Consider the following 19,218-nt stretch of genomic DNA (forward strand, 5'->3'; position numbering starts at 1 on the left):
TTAGAACTGTTCAAGTTTTTAATATCCATTTAAAGATCATCCTTACATAAAAATTTCAATTTTTTTTTGTCAAACATAAGATCCATTGATGAAAGGAAATGTTACAAGTGATAAACTTAAATAAACGCTGCTAGTAGGCCTAGGGAAGAAAAAGTCCTACGCAAAGCACATGAAGGCCTAATAAGACTTCGCTATTGATGCAAGTAGTCATCACCACAACCACCATGTACATCACCAATTCACCATTCGGATCAGCTGATACACGGTTAGCACTAACAAAACACAAGGGACCAAAATACTAAAAAATGCACAATGAAAACATAAATTTGCCTCTAAAAAGCTTAACAAAAGATAAAATCAGTCAAAGCCAAAAAAGCAAGAAGACTATTCACCATCAAAACCATAGAAAGAGGTGGCGCAGAGACCAAATAAGCTACAAAGCGGTTTTGCACACCTTCATCTGAGTGAGCGACTACTCGCTCTCGAGGTGGGTAGCAGCACTGTGGCCAGTATAGGTTTCTCAACCGAAAATAAGCGTACTCGTAAAGCCGATTGCGTATTTTTTTATGCATTCACGATCTTCGATTTAGATAATTTTTTTCCAAAGAAAATTGAACGATTCTAACAATAAAATTTATATGATGAAGATACATTATTCGTAAGTGAGTGAGAAATGCAATTCCATCCTTAATAAATAATGTACTACATAAACTCACTGTTTGGAAATGTGTCAAATTACCATGCATGATTCTTTTCTTTGATTGGGCAGTAGAGTGTGGAGCCAGCCATGATTTAATTTTGATAATCCAAAATTAAGCTTCCTGATTAGATGGATCCTGCCCCTCTCACATGCACATGCACATGCAGGATAGAAGCTTTGGGGTACAACCATATAAGATTTCAGTTCGATCCAACCTCGATTTAGACGGTGCCATCTCCTCCATATATACACCACTCTTTATTCAGATTTCTGTATTGATATAATATTAGAATTACATTGTTAAATCAGTTTGAATATGTTATGTTAAAACATTGTAGACGTTTTAACGAAGCTGTGGGATAATTTAAATGATTATAATAATAATACACATGTAAATTCAAGCAATTAGAATTAGATAATACCCAAATGCATTGAACACATGTATCCATAAATAAAGCAATAAATAAAAAAAGTGAAGATTAATCTGGCCTATGATATCAAGAGAAGCGTGCGGTCATTGTCCTAAAGCCGTAGATGCGCGCCTCTCTACGTGTAGCTTATAACGGCTACCTACAACTCCAAGATACAACTCTTGAATCTCAAAGAGTGTCTAATCCATATGCACGATTACGATAGACAGGATGCCAAGACATTGATGATGGAGATAAGTAGGAGGATAATAGGGAATGTAGAAAAATATGGTAGGAAGTGAAAGGAAATATTTGGACGTATATGTTCTGTTTTAGGAGTTCTCTATCTATAAAACTCTATATACTTGATCTTAACCAAAAGGCCGAGAAAGATTAAAACTCTCTATACTCTTTAGTAAAAGACATGACCTATCCCTTTTTTTCTTTTTAAGAGACGATATTATCTACACTAAGGAGGTGGAGAAGGGAGACAAGCCTCATAATGGGCTAGCAATAATGTGGTTTAAGTTGGCATTTGGCAAGAATCGAACCTAAGGTCTTTCATTTACATGTGAAGAAGAATACCACAAAACCGTAATACTAAGTGACATGACTTACCCTATTAAACATGGCTTTTCCTATTTATTAGAATAAATAGGCACGTTTAATTAATGTTATTCTATTCTTAATGGAAATCACCTATATTTAGCAAATGAAATGGTTGATAGTTCTCATGATCCCCACTTTTCTTAGTTCTTTATGGGGTAAACGTTCAAAAATCAAATTGATTTTTGATGAAGTCTAAGATATCAAATTTGGAAACAATGATTTATGCTAAAATTTGCTCATATTCATTAATGTTAAAAAAAAAAAAAAAAAAAAAAAACAAGAACCTTTGACAAATCTGATCACAATGACAAAAAGAGAAAACCTTTTTTATTATTTTCCTTAAAAATAGTAGGGAGCCATTGGTTGTTTGGGTTTTTATCACCTTTGGATTAAGTCCCTATTTTGACATCATACAATTAACTCTAATTTGCAGATTTGGTTACAATATTTACATATATTTAAAGCAAACACGATCTCTGCAGTCAAATAGTAATTGCGTTAGATACATATTATTCACATGAATTATATCTGGGTAAGCCAAAATAAAGAATAACTCTAATTTTAACCCCATGTTTTGGGATATACCTAGCTCACAATGTTACCCACTCACTGATTCCATGTGTGCCCCTTAACATTATTCTCTTTTTGTAAGTGGCCTTCTACTACAATAGTGGAGACGAGTGTTGTCCTTTCATTACGATGTGGGTTCGAACCCTGTCGGCTTCTTAATATAACATCTAATCTAATAAATCCATTGTCTGACAAAAAAAAAATTCTCTTTTTTCCTTTATCAAATCTAAACATCTTCATAGACACGTGGTCAAATTTGCTGAAACTGTATACTCTCTCAAGGTTTTAGAATGACACTTCAATAAAAGAGAAACCCTAAACTCCAAATCAACGAGAACATTTCTCACTCACAAATAAAATGTACATACTGAAATGCATTATATCGAATTAATGTACATAGATGTTTGTATCGATGGATATATTGAAATATTCAAATATATTAATGTACCTAAATGAAGAACATATAAAATTGTTGTCGGAATATATATATATATATATTATAAAAAAAAATTAGTTGCCTAAATGTAGACATTAAAATATATTATGATGAATGAAATAAAAATTAAATTTAAATGTAATTTTATACATTAAAATAAAAATAAAATGATAACTAAAATATCAAAATATAACTAATAGATGAGATGATTAAATATATTAGGAACTAAAATTAGATTTTAATCTTACACAAAGTTATAATCTAAAACTCATATTTTTTAAAAATTAAAATGAAATTTTCTAAAAAAAATTCTTCTAAAGTGTAGTATTAAATGATACTCACAAATACTAGTTGGACTATGAACAAAAAGAGAGTGGGATTTTGTTTGGAGAGAAAATAGTGGGAATTTTTTAATTTATTTTTTGGTCACAAAAGGAAATGAGTGGGATTTTCAACTTCCATGCAACGTAATTTAAGGGAGTGGGGTGACATCACGCTCCTCAACAAGGCACGTCCTCCCATCATTCCACGCGGCAAGATCATACCGGCTACCGACACGAAACAACCGCCGGCTCACGTTGCTAACGTGCGCCCCCTTTCGCCTCCGACGCGCGCGAGCTCAGAGTCATATTATATTCACTTTCATTTCTCTTTCCTCTCTCTCTAAATCTCGGCACAAAATATAAAAATTCTCGAACTTTCTCGGCAAATCGAAACCTCTGTAAGTCTCTCTGTCTTCCTTCTTTCGATTCGTTCCTTGGTTTTAAAGTTTGCTAATTTTCTGTATTTTTAGCTGTTAACAGACTGTAAATTTCTGTATTTTTTATGTTCAGCTCCGAAGCAGGCGCAACTGGCGGAACCAACTCAGTCATTTCTTCTGAATCGTTGACTGGAGAACTGGTTTGTCCTAGATTTTTTCGATTTCACTTTGTTAAGGTTGCATCTGTTTACTGTATTCTTGTTCCTCAAACCCTCTATCTTTCAGCTGAAAAAAAGTTCTCCGCTTTGCATTTTGTAGCTCAAAATATAAGCTTTAGAGTTACTTGTGTTGAAATTAGGGTTAGGGTTTTTGTTTTGCTATATTGTTTGTTGGTGTGAGTATTGAGATTTGAGATTTGGGTTTTTGTGGGAAATTGGTGATTGATTGAGTTGATTTGGGATTTGGGTTTTTGTGGGAATTTGGTGATTGAGTTGATTTGGGATTTTTGGGGTTTTGTGGGAAATTGGTGATTGATGGGGGGGATTTGGGGATTTGGGATTGTGTGAATTTGGTGAATGGTTATGGGTGCGGGGTTTTCGGTTCGGATAGGAAGGTTGCTTGATTGAGTGGATTATGAATCCAATGAGACGCCGCTCTCCGACGAGTGTACCTGTGGAGCCAATGGAGAAGGGGACAGGAAAGAATCAGAATACAAGGATTTGTTTCTTGGCCTCTTTGTCTGTGTTCTTCTGGATGTTGTTGTTTTACTTCCATTTCGTTGTGCTGGGAGGTAGTACCGTGAATGAATCTTTCAATTTACAAGCTGGTCGTGTTTACTCCAAAGTGAAGCCTACCCTTGTAACTAATGATCTTCAGAGGGACAGCCAGAGCACTGAATCAACACCTATCCCTGTAGCCCCTGCGAAAAACAACCAGATCAATGAAGCAGAGAAGTATCCATTCATGAGAGCATTGAGAACTGTCGAAAACAAGAGTGATCCATGTGGTGGGAAGTATATTTATGTGCATGATCTTCCCTCAAGGTTTAACGAGGATATGTTAAAGGAATGTAGGAGTTTAAGCCGTTGGACAAATATGTGCAAATTCACAACTAATGCTGGGCTTGGGCCTCCACTTGAGAATGCAGAGGGTGTGTTTGGGGATACGGGTTGGTATGCCACGAATCAGTTCGCTGTGGATGTCATATTTAACAATCGGATGAAGCAATATGAGTGTTTGACAAATGATTCGTCTCTTGCTGCTGCTATTTTTGTTCCCTTTTATGCTGGGTTTGACATTGCCCGGTACCTTTGGGGTTTCAACATATCAAGGAGGGATGCGGCTTCACTTGATCTGGTTGATTGGCTTATGAAGAGGCCAGAATGGAGCATTATGGGTGGCAAAGACCACTTTCTTGTTGCAGGAAGGATAACTTGGGATTTCAGGAGACTTTCAGAAGAAGAATCGGATTGGGGTAACAAGCTTCTCTTTCTGCCAGCTGCTAAGAATATGTCTATGCTTGTGGTAGAATCAAGCCCGTGGAATGCTAATGATTTTGGTATTCCATATCCCACGTATTTCCATCCAGCAAAAGATGCCGATGTGTTCATTTGGCAGGAACGAATGAGAAGATTAAAGCGTGAGTTCCTTTTCTCTTTTGCTGGTGCGCCCCGTCCTGACAATCCCAAGTCAATCAGGGGGCAGATCATTGATCAGTGCCGGAGTTCAAAGGTTGGTAAGCTGTTGGAATGTGATTTTGGGGAAAGCAAGTGTCATTCTCCAAGCAGTATAATGCATATGTTTCAGAGATCTCTTTTCTGCCTGCAACCACAAGGCGATTCATACACACGAAGATCTGCTTTTGATTCAATGTTGGCTGGTTGCATACCTGTCTTCTTCCATCCTGGGTCAGCATACACGCAATATACTTGGCATTTACCAAAAGATTATACAAGGTATTCAGTGTTCATCCCAGAGGATGATATTCGCAAGAGGAACGTTAGCATAGAGGAAACACTTGGTCGAATTACTCCCGAGCAGGTGAAGAAAATGAGGGAGGAGGTCATAAGCCTTATTCCAAGTCTGATATACGCCGATCCCCGTTCTAAGTTGGGGATTTTTAGAGATGCCTTTGATGTTTCTGTACAGGCCGTCATTGACAAAGTTACAAAGTTGAGGAAGGACATAATCGAGGGTCATACAGATGATAACTTCATCGAAGAAAACAGTTGGAAGTATGCTTTGTTGGAGGAGGGACAACGTGAGGTAGGAGCTCACGAATGGGATCCTTTCTTCTCGAAGCCAAAGGATGGTAATGGTGATTCTGTTGATACATCTGCCGAAGCTGCGAAAAATTCGTGGCATAATGAACAACGACATCAATCATCGGTCAAATAACAGCACAGCAATAAGGATTTCACCAGTAGCTAATGCATGAAGACAACGATGGGCGGATGAGCCTTCCTGCATTGAGTTGCGGCAGGTATTGTCACGAACGCTCATCACAGAACTCACCTTGAAAATATCCAGGCTCAAATCCAAAACATAGACCCATATGTTCTGCTTGTAGTGCATGTTATGCATGTTTTTCGAAAAGTTTTTGTTTCTGCATTATGTAATTTTGTCCAGTAATTCTTTGTCATGTAAGTTAGCTGAGTTTTTGGTGTTCTTATTTACTTACAGGAAATAAAAATGAGTAAATGATTAGTCCTCTACCATACAGACGCCCGTGTGCGATGTTGCATACATACAATTTCCAGGAGCTATAGCTTCTGCTTCAGCACAAAATTAGCTTTTACTTCTTTTGTTTTGTTGGCCGTGAATTTAGGGGTGTAATCAATTTGGATTTCAGAGGTTTTTAATAGACATTTTTTAAGTGACAGATTTTAAAGGATTCTATGTGGATTTTGATAGATTTATATAGATTTTCAGTATAGATTTGTATGGACCTTCTTTCATAGACTTCTTAGGATTTTACTCTTACAATATATGAAGTGAATTTCTTTCCTAGTACGAAAGAAACATAAAAACTTAGCAGATGGAATCTTGGTGTAGAAATTGTAATTTCCAACGTAAGAGAATTTCTTGTCGGGGTTTTCTCACCAAATATCAATATGCTAAAAAGTGCATTTCAAAGAAGAGACCTGATTGGAGTAAAGCTCCAACCTTTAATCACCAATCAAAAGTTTCACAATGCCACCTTACTCTTGAAACCAATATACACCACAAAGACCACACCGTGCATAAACTTCCAAAAGCCTAATCACTAGTGAGAGGAACTGACGTATATGTGAGATAATATTACTTTCGCGTAATTACTAGTTAAAGAAAGAGAGATTTATATATAGTGCCAAATGCATGAAATAATTAATATGCCTTTCTGAGGGATGATTAGTAGGCCTGCCCTTAATCATAGACCGGGAGACATCTAATCTAAATAGGATTGCTATCTGGTAGTTCATTTTCATAACAAAGTATAAGAAGGTCACGCACTAATCTAGAAATACTAATTGACGAGTCTACTGCTTACAAAGTGCAAGGTCACGCACTAATCTCGAATCAAATAACAATGAAACACAAATTCATTTGAGAAAAGAACGAAAAACACTGATATAGAAACCTAAGAAAAAGTGGAGTGTTCCACGAACACTACAATCAAGTAGAGTTCGGCTTTCCTCAATTGGGGGAAGCCGAGCAGCCTTTTCCTCCAACAACAACCAAAATTCAACAGAGCTAAATCCTACATTCTCACATAATATCGTTAATTAAATTAAACACATCATTCATTAAAAATAATCCAACATAATCCAGTTAAAAAAAGTATGAATAAGCCAATTAAACATAATCCAAAATAAAACGAACAAATAAAAACTAATGTATCATAAGTCAAATCACATACCATTTCAAATTATAGCATATCCAATTTGATTGCTCTTCCGGTAACATCTTCATAAATGCATCCTTTTTTGTTTTAGTACCGAGCATATCATTTCAAATTATAGCATATCCAAATTCATCCAAATTTGGGGTTTCCTTGATGGCATCCCATATAGAATTTTGTCTCTCTATCCTTATCCATTTTCTCCAATAGACTATGGACTCCTCGGAAGTCGGTGGCAATTGAATCGAGAGTAAGTGAAATATTTTCCATAATTCTAGCTTGATTAGTGGTCTCAGATGATCTAGTATTCATCTAGTATTCCCTTGGTATTGGGTTCTATTTCGTTGCCTATGGTTGGTGATTGGTGGGGGAATCTCTGAGCTAGTGGCTTGAGTGGGTAAGAATGGGGATGATTGATTGAATGATGAAGTTTGGTTTTGATTGAGTACATTTTCCTCATCGTAAAACAAGTTCTCTATTCCAACTTGTTCATCTTCCTCTATTCCACCTTGTCTATCTTTCACTACAAAAGTTCTAGCATCAGTTTCCTCACCCAATCCCAATGAGTGTTTTCCAATAGCAGTTGCATCCCCAAGTACGATTTGCAAATCTTCTAAGTCATCACAAGATTTTTTACGAATGCTTCTTTGGCCTGGGTGAGCCTACAAAATAAACAAGAAAATCATAATTGTTCAATAAACTATAAGTATACACTCAAATTACATAAACTATTTTAAATAAAAGCCAAAAAGCTCACCCTAAAGTATTCTTCTCAAACTTCGTCATCAGCAACAAATCTCTTTGTATTTGCATCCCACCCAAAGCCAGAGTTGCTTCCCATAAACTGACTATACTTTCCATATTCTTTCTTAAAATATATCATTCGACTTGTGTAATGCTTACAAATTTTATTACTCTTTAGTCTTTCATTAAGTGCCGGAAGTATTCTTGTCGTCACAATATCTTTGGTTAGCAAGCCATTAGCATCACGCCATCCACACAATGTAGCTTCAATGAACAATTGTAACAACACTTTGCTCTCTTCCAAAGTCCAAGCGCTATCATCACTCTTGGCCTTCACTTTTCCAATTTCTTGTTGTTTGTCTCCCATTTCTTATTACTAGTATGATGGAAGCAGTAGCAGTAACAAAATCAATCCAGAACATATTTAACAAAAGCCATTCGAATCATATAATATGCAATGCATTAATAAAGCAACAAAGTGCCTTAATTAACCAAACAATGACAATGGAGAACTGAACAAAAATTAAGAACTAAACCCAAATATCCTTCTAATAAAAAAGAACAATTCTTGAATTCTCACAGACCACATATATTGAAGAAATAATAAAAACCCATCAAATTTATCCAATCCCCTTTCAATTATTTGGAGCAAAATATCCAAAGTTCCTCTCAGCTGGTTAAAAAAGCATGCATATTAGCTAATCTATTGCATGTAGGTTTTCTCTTTTCATTGCATCAAATGTATGGGTTTTTCAGCTATCAAACAGAAAAACAATACAACTGAAAAATGATCAACACAAAAAGCATGAATTCGGAGAAGCTAGGGATATGTGGTATTATACGTATAGATACATATGTATGAGAAGGAAATACGGGAGTAATTGATAAGTACAAATGTAGCAATAATCTGTGAAACAAATCAACCATACAAGAATTATACAAGTTAGGAAGAGAAAAGCAATACCTTGAGGGGATAGATGAAGACGTGTGAGTGGAAGACTGTTCCACTTCTGTGATGAACGTGAAAAGAAATCACATGAGGAAGCGTTGGATTCTTGATGGAACTGTGTATTTATACCACCCACTCTCAAATTCCTCAAAATCCTTCAGCCATTAAAATCCTAATAAATCTTTGACATTCTCACTATGCCTAGATTTGAATGTATTCTTTAAACTCTTAATCGACTACCCCTTGATTTGGGTGTATTCTTCAAAATCCTCTTAAATCCTAATTTGACTACACCATGATTTCATAATCTTTTAAAATTCTCTTTTTAACTAAACTCTAATCGACTACATCCGTATTTTAAAGTCTATTAAAATCCTATCAAATCCTAATTTGACTATACCCCCTTATAGTAATGATCTTTCTACAATAATTTGGCCAGTTTATCGGGTCACAGGTTTTACCAAGTCTGAAGCAAATGTTGAATTTGACCAAAAAAAGAAAACAAGTGTCAAAAGAAGTAAGAACTGATACTTAGTACTACGATCTAGTGATATTCTTTTTCACTTAAAATGGAGAGGTCTTAGGTTTAATTCTCATCAAAGGAGAATTTGAACCACATTATTACTAGCCCATTGTGAGGTTTAGCTCACTCATCCACCCTCTTACTGTTGATAATATCGTTTGAAGAAAAAAAAAAGTTAAGAACTGCGAAGAATGAAAAGAATGTGGGACAGAAGATGAGCAATTGCACTTTGCACACCATTTAAAAAAATTGTCCCTCTTTGTGCATCGCATTTGCAGGCTCTCTTTCTCGCTAAAGTCCACGCGTTAAGTTTCTTCAATTTGGGCTGAGCTGGGAGTTATATCTCTTGTCGCTTAACTTAGCGGGATTCTTGGCTGTCTCCGGATATATCCTCTTCTCTCTCTAAAGCAGAAGAAGAAGAAGAAGAATGAGGGGATACATTTCTGGTAGGTCAAGTGGTGTGAGATAAAAGAGGATATATTATTTCCGTTGGTTTCCAATGGACACCAACCTGTAAGTAGAGCTTTAGATGGTTAAATAAGCAAATGCTAAATACACAAAATTCTACTATATTCCTGTGTATGGCATGCATCGAACAATGGATGTTTAGGTGTGGCTTAAAAGGTCCAATGAATAAGGTTTCAGCAGCCAAGAATCTCCAAGGCACATAAACAAACAAATAAACTAACTAACTCCTGTTGTTTAGTCTCTAATTCTACCTGACGATCTAAAACGAGATGCTTATCGCCTTGATTTATTTTAATCATTTGCTCTATTATTCTTGCTTCTCATTCGTTTTGGTACTTTGAATATCCATGCTACACTTCTTTCTCCTTTGGTTCTTCGTGTGTTCTCTTATAAAGTTGAAGTTTCTTTGCTTGCAATCCAAGTCACTTTGACTTTGCTTGCAAGCAACCCAACTAGCCCTATTTGGATTTCTTTCCCTGCAAGAAACTTTAATTGATTTCCCTTTTCCTTTTTTAACTTCAAACTAGCAATTTTCCCGTGAAAATTTATCAATGAGCGAATATAAATTAAAATCAATAATGTAATTAATAAGCGTATAACCGTTATAATAATTATAATAAAATATATAATATATTTCCTAAAAAATCAACGGCAAGGTTTTCTCCTCAAAAATCAACGGCTGGATTTTCTCTCAATGTCCTCGTAGGATTAGGAATACATCCCTAAACCGCCAAACCCTACCTAGAATCTCGACCTATAAATGCATGCTTTGCAGTTCAATAGAAAACCCTAGAAAAAGAGAGCCCTCAATTTCCGATACCTCGTCTCCCTCAATTCGGTAGAGAAATGATGTCGGCTTCAGAGCTTGCTTGCACCTACGCCACTCTGATCCTCCATGATGAAGGCATCCCCGTCACTGCCGAGAAGATTGCAACCTTGGTGAAAGCCGCTAACGTCCCTGTCGAGTCTTACTGGCCCAGCCTCTTCGCCAAACTTGCCGAGAAGAGAAACGTTGAAGATCTTGTCCTGAATGCTGGCTCTGGCGGTGCAGTTTCTGTCGCTGCCCCAGGTGTCGCCTGAAGCTGCCGCCCCTGCTGCTGCTCCTCCACCAGAGGATAAGAAGAAGAAGGAAGAACCCGAGGAACAGAGTGACGACGACTGTCCAATTTTCGATTTGTTCAATTAGGATCTCCTTTGAAACAAGACATTGACGTCCAATTTTCAATTAGTTTGCTGGTTTTTACTACTTAGTTTGAGATTAGTTACCTAATGAATATTGTAGTAGGGCTTTCATAATTTCCTTTTTGCTTATGATACGTATTGCTATGTGGACAAATTGTTGTTCTTTTTTGGTCAATATAAATATATAACGAAGAACTAAATAAGTGGCGTGATAAATTAAAAAAAAATCTTGTTAGGAATTATATAATTTGCATTGATGAGAGAAGATAATGGGATGATTTCATGTCATGAGCATAAATATGAAAGGTAATCAAGGTTAATCCTTAAATTTTGCTCATCATCCGATTAATGACGGGTTTGCATCTCTAGATTTCGCCTACGTACTTTTACCCTTACCTGAGTCAACTGAAATTGATTCAACAAATCTTTGTTATTAATTGACTGTTTATTCGATGCGCATTTCTTCGCTTGTTGTTACGTTTCCTTCTTCTATTCCAGTTTATTGGAATTTTTCAATGTCTGGACGGATTTAGGTAATTAAACATATATGGTTCATGTCTAATGGTCGAGCGGGTTTTGAGGGGATGTTTCATACAACTGCGGCACAAGTCCTTGGTGTTTTTGCTTCTATTAGAGTTTGTGACTTGGTGTCTGCAAAAAGTCTAGCTTTTATTGAGGCGGTTCGTGTAGCTTGGGTCCGCGATGGGAACACATTTGGATTGAAAATAACCAATTCCACTTTGGTTGTTCACCATTTATACAAAGCTGGTGCTAAATAATTAGAATAATTCTTGATGATTTGAGGGGGTTAATCCTTCAAGAAGATTAAAATTTAATAAAATCTTGGTGTTAGATTGAATATTGATTTTAGTCCCTTAATGTGTACTTAATTCAAATTCATGTTATATTTTTGTTTTTTTATCTAATAGATAACTTATTTAAAGTTATTACATTAAATTTTAAATTTATTATTATACACAGTTTAATTCACTCGTCCGTATCATAATATATTTTACTAAATTAGTGTACCGAAATGCCTGTACCTAAATATATTATAGTGAATTAGTGACACATAAGAAAATATGTAAAAACATAAGTATACGAAAAATTTCGTACCTAACTATATGATACTAAACTAGTGTACCGAAATGTCCATACCTAAACATATTATACTAACCTAGTGTACCAAAATGTTCGTACCTAAATATATTGTAATGAATTAGTGACAGATAAGAAAATATGCAAAAACATAAGTGTACTGAAAAATCTCTACGAAAGTATTTTCTTATATAATTAAGATGCTTACCATAATGAGAATTAAAATTTATAATATTTTTATAAAATTTAAATTCATAAAATTATAAATAAAAAAGAGAGACATTGAATACATATGCTAGCATTAAATAGAGTCTAGGGACTAAAATCAAATTTTAATCTTGTATAAGACATTTTCTAAACTTCATCTTATATAGGGATTAAAATCTAGTTTTCTAATGATTTTATTCGAGTATTATCAATTCTAACCAAAATTTACCATCTAAATTCACAAATATCAGTTTTTACAAATTCTTTCAAATATAGCCAAAAATCTGATTGAATTGACCTAAATACCCATAAAATTAAAACTTGTGTTATTGGGATGCTCCTTCGCCATCCCTTCTCCATCTTTTTCCTACGTGCAATAAACAAAGTCTTCAAGCCGAGCCCTATTTCTACAACTTTAAACATACACACCAAAACCTAATTCGGTTTCTTCCTAATTTGCAGGTAGCCTAATGGGAACTTCCATCCTTTGGGGTTAAACAATTTTACAAAATAATAATAATACTTTATTATAATGTAGATCCTAAGGCCAAACAACCACAATGATTCCCTTACCAAAAATTGAAATTCAATAACGAAATAGCAATAAAAGAAAATAAATTAGAACATAAAACGAAGGAAACCAAGCTGAAATATAACAATCGAATTGAAAAGATGATTTTTAACTCAAAAAAAAGACGTATTATATCTTAAACGTTAAAAACTAATTGCAAGAAACTGACGCCAATATATTATGGAACCAAAAAAAAAATTATATGGAACTGAAAAAATTATAGACGTTAATCCTCTATTAATTTCTATCCAATTAACTCAAGTAATTACCGGCGGAACTTGTAGAGGCGGAGCCTCTGCAGTCTCTGTCTATTTTCATTTTGTTTGACTCCAGTCTCCATCTTTGAACAAATGCAGAAGATCAAACAGGTTTTAACTTTTGTAAATTGGTTTTATTATAAGGGTATTTAGTTCAAGCTGGTTTTCTGCTATATTTGAAAGATATTATAAAAATTGATATTTTTAAAAGTAGAGACTAAATTTTGGCTATACCATCAAAACTCATTTTATTCGCACACGTATATGTAAAGAAGGTAGCCGGGTTTGGGATTTGTTAGTGGTCTACGGACCTAGTATTTGGGGCTTCTACTGATGGTCGAGATTTGTCTTTTTAACTTAGTTCGCCGACTGTCTTTAAATAAAATTTGGTAAAGAAGGGAGAGCAGGTGTTTCTGGTGGAATGATCCCTTCCTTCGGAGTTTCGGATCAATGCCCCGAACACAAAGAGCTATCCTCCTCTATCAAAAATAGATAATTTTTTGACTGGTTGAAACAGCTTAAAGAAAAACGTAAACCAAATTTTTTGACTAGGGAGACCAAATGATACAAATTTTTTGAGGCGTATCAAGGACTTTGATAAAAAATTAAAAACCAATAAGGTTCCAATAAAAAAAACATTGGAGGCTTATTGGTTTTTAATTAGTATGATTCGAGCAGTGTTAATGGTATGTATCAAGATGGGTTGTGATGTGGTGGATATTGAGTCTAATTCTCAGGTGATAATTAGTATGATTAATGGGGTTATGCTACTTTGGAGTGTTTTATCCATGATATTGGTCACTTGGCGTCTCAATTAGGAGGGGTGAGGTTTGTGTTTGCCAAGTGTAATGAAAATGCCGCTGCTCATGTTGTAGTCTCATATGTTGCCTCGCATAGAGATACTTTCCGTTGGGATACTCTTGTTTTGAAGTTTTTATTTAATATTCTTGCTGAAGACGGTTACATTAAAATTTAATAAAAGTTATCCTTTGACAAAAAAAACAAAAAACAAACAAACAAACAAACAAACTTGTTCCGTGACTAACAGATTGCACAAATAATGGGTATCCCTACAGACTTGGTAACAAATAACGAAGTCCCATAAGAAAAGGACAACAATTTATTCAACAATTAATAATCAGCAAAGTAAATAACGGCAACCTTTAACAATGTTTAACAATAAAAAAAAAAATCCCTAAACCTTCAAAGCTTTGATCTCCATCTATAACTACATGCATTTGCAGTTCAATAGAGATTTAGCGTGACAACCGTAGAAGAGACCCCTCAATCTCAGATATCTCTTCTCCCTCATTTCAGTAAAAACCGATGTCGGCTTCAGAGCTTGCTTGCAGTTACGCCACTCTAATCCTCCATGACGAAGGCATCCCAGTCACTGCTGAGAAGACTGCAACATTAGCAAAAGCTGCCAATGTCTCTGTTGAGTCTTACTGGCCTGGCTTGTTCGCCAAGCTTGCTGAGAAGAAGAGACATTGACGATCTTATCCTGAATGTTGGCGTTGGTGGCGGCGCCAGTGCAGTAGCCGCTGCTGCCCCAGGTGTCAGCGCGGCTGCCGCCCCAGCTGCTGCTGCTCCTCCACCAGAGGAGAAGAAGGAAGAACCTAAGGAAGAAAGTGATGACGAGGGACTTTTCAATTTGTTCGATTAGGAGCTCCATTCAAACATGACATTTACTAATTAGTCCATCTTTGCTGGTTTTTAGTACTTTGAGATTAGGTACCTTATCAATATTGTAGAAGGGCTTTGTTTATTTATTTTTGGCTTATGATATGTAGATTCCAGGTTTGATGTTGAGCGTCTAATTTTGAAGATCTTTTGTTTGGAGAAAGGCTCATGTGTAACAAGTTTATATATGCTGGAAAACTAATAACAATATTAAATTTAGAGTTTGATATTTAATTCAATTTTATTAAATGAATGGAAATTAATTAGAGGAAATCAGTTTTCTTGCAAAGGGCTTTATGGAACCGAGTTTATGTTGGAAAATTAATTTACGAGGCATATTGATTCATTCATGCAAAAGCACGACAATGCCTATATAAAGAACTTCATAATAGAGTTTGGTTTCATACTTAGAAATTAGAATATCTACTGAGAGGGTTCTAAGCACAATTTGGTTCTGTTGTACTTTGTGGATCAAAGTACTTTCGTAAAGTAAAAGACGTTGTTTCTTCCGCGAGACATTTGCCAAAGCAAATTTTGAGGCACCGGTGAGTGACAATCTTGTCTAAAGGACATAATATCAATTACTAGACTCAATCTCAAGTTTCAGGTGTTCCTAACCCATCCTCATGATTTAGTAATTAATGTGTTTGTTTAGATCATGGCCACCATACTCTAACCAAATTAATAATGATTTATTTAATATTTTAGTCCCAACATTTACAGATTATACTGTAAGGAATTTCTATTGGAGACAATATTGGACTCGAATATTCTCTTAAAGTTCTTAAATGAGTCCTCAAAAGCGATGGTTAAGAACTCCCGTTGAAGATGGTCTTAGTATCTATCATTATGCTCTTTATTTTATTTTTCTTTATTTTATTTATGACTGACCCAAAAGAACACTAAACCCAAAACGTAAACATGTGTTTCAAATTCAAGGCGACAGAGTTCTTCAGAAATTGAACCATCCATATAAGATTTTTTGGGTTTCTGGAGTCTAGATTCAAGCTAGAAAACACAAGTTTCGCCAAAACGAGAAAAGAAAATATCTGAGAAGCAGATGAGCAACACATGATTAGGAAAACAATAAACACACATTTTCATTATTATTTTTGTTTGATTTATTCAATCTGATTACCAAAAGTGTAAAAAAAAACAGTGTGTGAAAAGCTAAAGAAAATCATCTCCACTACAAATAACTACAAGTTATGCTTTAAAAAAAAAAAAAAAAAAAAAAAAAAAAAAAAAACAGAAACAAAATAGAAACCAGTTATTACACACAAATAGTAACTTCTAATGTAAGGCTTACGTTACATATCTTTTCTGACACTACTGCAAAACCAAGGTTCCATACAATTAAAAATTAGTAAGCACTAAGCAGATGACCTTTGGTTTCGTTTAGCTGATCGGTACTGCATGCACCTGAACCGTGACGGTGCCACCTGCCTTTGTTTCTCCAGCTGCTTCCATTTAGCCTTACTCTTCCAAATTCTAACAAATAATAACTTCCATTCAACAATCACCTTTCCTCGTTGTCCTCGTCTTTTTTTCGCTGGACTCTCAACCCCCCTCTCAATCTCCTCATAATACTTATCCCTCCACAATAACTCATCAATAACATCATTAACCATATTTTTCATCCCCTTACAAACGCATGCTAGTTTGACAATGTCAACACCAGGCGGCGACTCCAAAACCTTCATTTTGAGCTCCGATGGAAGACCCATAATCCCAGTTGGAGACACCGACAGCGGCTTTTGCCCAAACTCAATCGGAAAAGGCAATACAATCGGAAAACCAGGATTTCTGCGTAGCTCAATCAGAAAAGGCAATACAATCTCATCATTGACAATCTTCCAGAACCCGAAGATCAAATTTTCCAGAGACCGATACAAACCCCTCCCTTGAAGACCCACATTCTTGTTTTCCCAAAAAAATTCAACCGCGCTACCAAACCTTTCCTCATGCAAACATAGATGGCGTTGAGGCCGGTAAGTGGCAGACCGGTGACCGATCAAACACCCGTAAACATTGAAGTAACCACCAACCCACCCCCCCCCCCCCCCCCAACAACCAAAAACTCTGAAACCTCAGCGCTATCCCTTTTACTGCTTGGATCACGTAAGAATTGTTAATACTTTCTCTTTTAATATCATGCAAAATATGAGGCAAAGTATAAGGCACCCACATCATCCGATGATCCAGCGCTGGCCATTTGTTCAAGAGATTGAAATCGATCACTCGACTGCGTTCCTGAAATCGGATTGAATACAACAAAACCGGCCTCTAAGAGCATCGCATGGACTGCAATAACCAAGCGCTCTCGATTGCTTCGATCATCTGCAAACTCCTCCGTCAGTACACTCCTCAACCTCAAGTAAAAGAGCTCGAAGTCGGAGTACTTGTTAGCCACCGGCTCACGAATTTCCTTACCTTCTCAATCAGAAAACTTTGGGGTTCTAGAATTCAAATCCGTAGTAGATCCTTCGAAAATAAGGGTTTTTATTTTACGAGGACGGAACTGATAAAAACAACCCTAAAAACAATTCTTTTTTTATATGACACATGCACGTTGAGCAAATTTTAACGCATATTAGTTTTGGCGGTCAAAACAAACAAACCAGTTTGGGCTTTGTATTTTTTCTTGTTAAAATGAGCTTTTGTTTTGTAAAAATGAGCTTTGGATCTCTTTATTTTAACTTTACGTGTATGTAGGGGGCTCTATTTCTTATGTCATGATTCATAATACTGTGGATACGCGTGTAGCGTACTCTCAATTGATAAGGCTAATTTAAAATCCTTTTTGTACCACTTTCGCCGGTTATCTCTTCAATAGTATAAACTTCCGTCTTGGTTACGTGTTGTAGTCAATAAGAGCAATTTGCAAGGAATAAGTTTACCCGAATGCTCTGTAAAGTTCTGTTTTAATATTGTTATATAATATGTAAGTTTGTCTCCAAACGCTATAACTTTTTTTTATTGGAACTCCACATGACAGTAAATCAATTTCATATAAGTCCTTCTCGCAATGAAGACATCATCATCCTAGTGGCACCATTAGTGCCCCTTAGGACCGGGGTTGGCCCTGAGAATTTGGGACCCTAGGCGAACCCTCGTTATGGAGCATTAGAGCTCTTTGACCCTCACCCCTTTGTACATTAATATGTATAAAAATGAATTCGCTAACTACATGAAAAAGTCTACATCAAAGATCATTAAAAATTAATATCAAAAGAAAAAAGATATACAAACATTACTTAAATATTACGCGTCTCGCGTTTTTAGACGCAAATGCACTAATTAAGTTTACATAATCTAGTTTTTCAACCAATTCCTTTTCAATTGATAAAATAGTTAACTCATTCAATCTTTCTTGTGACATAATTGATCGAAGATAAGATTTGATGAACTCTAATTTTGAAAATCTTCCTTTTGCAGAGGCAACTGTAACTGGTATGGTTAACAAAATTTTATAAGCAACTCATGTATTCGGGAAACAATCATCCATTTGTATTAGATATTTCAACACTTCCATTGCCTAATTTATTTCCTTCGGTAAAGTTTCTCTCAAAATTTTTAGCTCTAGAAAACAAGTATCTCCCATCATTATCAGAATGCTCACCATGTGAAGACCAAGAGAGAAGAGCGATAGTTTTTATGCAAAAAGAGAGTGAAAGTGAGTGGGGTTGTATCGAGAAAAAAAGAACTAGCATTTTGAATTTTGAATTTTAATACAGATGAAGGAGTAAAACTATAGTTACCTATAAGTGACGGGAAAAAAAAAGTAAAATTGTTTTTGTGGAAAGTAATAGTATTGCCTATGATTTTATTTTTTGAAACTTTTATTGAATTTAAATTGTAAAATTTATACACATATATATTTAAAAAATGGAGGCCCCTCCGAAGTGGGGGCCTAGCCCTAGGCAGGCACCTATTTTGACTACCCTTAGGGTTGGCCATGCTTAGGACCTATTATGAGATTATTGCAGTTTTGAAGGAGAAGTGCTTACAAGAAACGAGTTCATACAGCCACCTAAAATCCCCTATCCAATAATGCATGCAGCATGCAAGTTTTTTTTTTTCACATGACAATGTATTGGATCAAGATACCATGTGATGGTGAACACGTTTCATATAAGTTGCTCTTCTTTAAAATACCAGTAATGACTCTTTTGTATTTACTTTTGTGTCTTAGATCTTTTTGAATTTCGGACGTGTGGAAATCACTCAT

The 19,218-nt window shown here is 35.6% G+C and overlaps 1 protein-coding gene and 3 pseudogenes across 2 annotated transcripts; 3 read left to right on the top strand and 1 right to left on the bottom strand.

Annotated features, from left to right (window-relative positions):
• Positions 1 to 3,289: 3,289 nt before the first annotated feature.
• LOC103959921 (xyloglucan galactosyltransferase MUR3) lies at positions 3,290 to 6,139 on the top strand. Of its 2 annotated transcripts, XR_001954214.2 has the most exons (3): positions 3,290 to 3,446; positions 3,559 to 5,907; positions 6,108 to 6,139. XR_001954214.2 is itself a non-coding variant. In XM_018650557.2 (2 exons), the coding sequence occupies exon 2, from the start codon at positions 4,059 to 4,061 to the stop codon at positions 5,820 to 5,822; it is 1,764 nt and encodes a 587-aa protein (XP_018506073.1). In that variant the 5' UTR covers positions 3,290 to 3,446; positions 3,559 to 4,058; the 3' UTR covers positions 5,823 to 6,139. The 2 variants fall into 2 exon arrangements, 1 of the variants encoding a protein (XP_018506073.1); XM_018650557.2 differs by having other exon boundaries at positions 3,559 to 6,139.
• A 1,298-nt stretch (positions 6,140 to 7,437) lies between these two features.
• Positions 7,438 to 8,416, bottom strand: LOC103961348 (annotated as a pseudogene).
• Positions 8,417 to 10,707: 2,291 nt separating this feature from the next.
• On the top strand, positions 10,708 to 11,325 carry LOC103959900 (annotated as a pseudogene).
• A 3,305-nt stretch (positions 11,326 to 14,630) lies between these two features.
• LOC103959892 lies at positions 14,631 to 14,970 on the top strand (annotated as a pseudogene).
• The last annotated feature ends 4,248 nt before the right edge of the window (positions 14,971 to 19,218 follow it).

This window comes from the organism of the source record quoted next, unplaced genomic scaffold (genome assembly GCF_019419815.1).
Source record: "Pyrus x bretschneideri cultivar Hongxiangsu unplaced genomic scaffold, Pyrus_bretschneideri_v1 Contig10, whole genome shotgun sequence".
Classification (NCBI taxonomy): domain Eukaryota; kingdom Viridiplantae; phylum Streptophyta; class Magnoliopsida; order Rosales; family Rosaceae; genus Pyrus; species Pyrus x bretschneideri.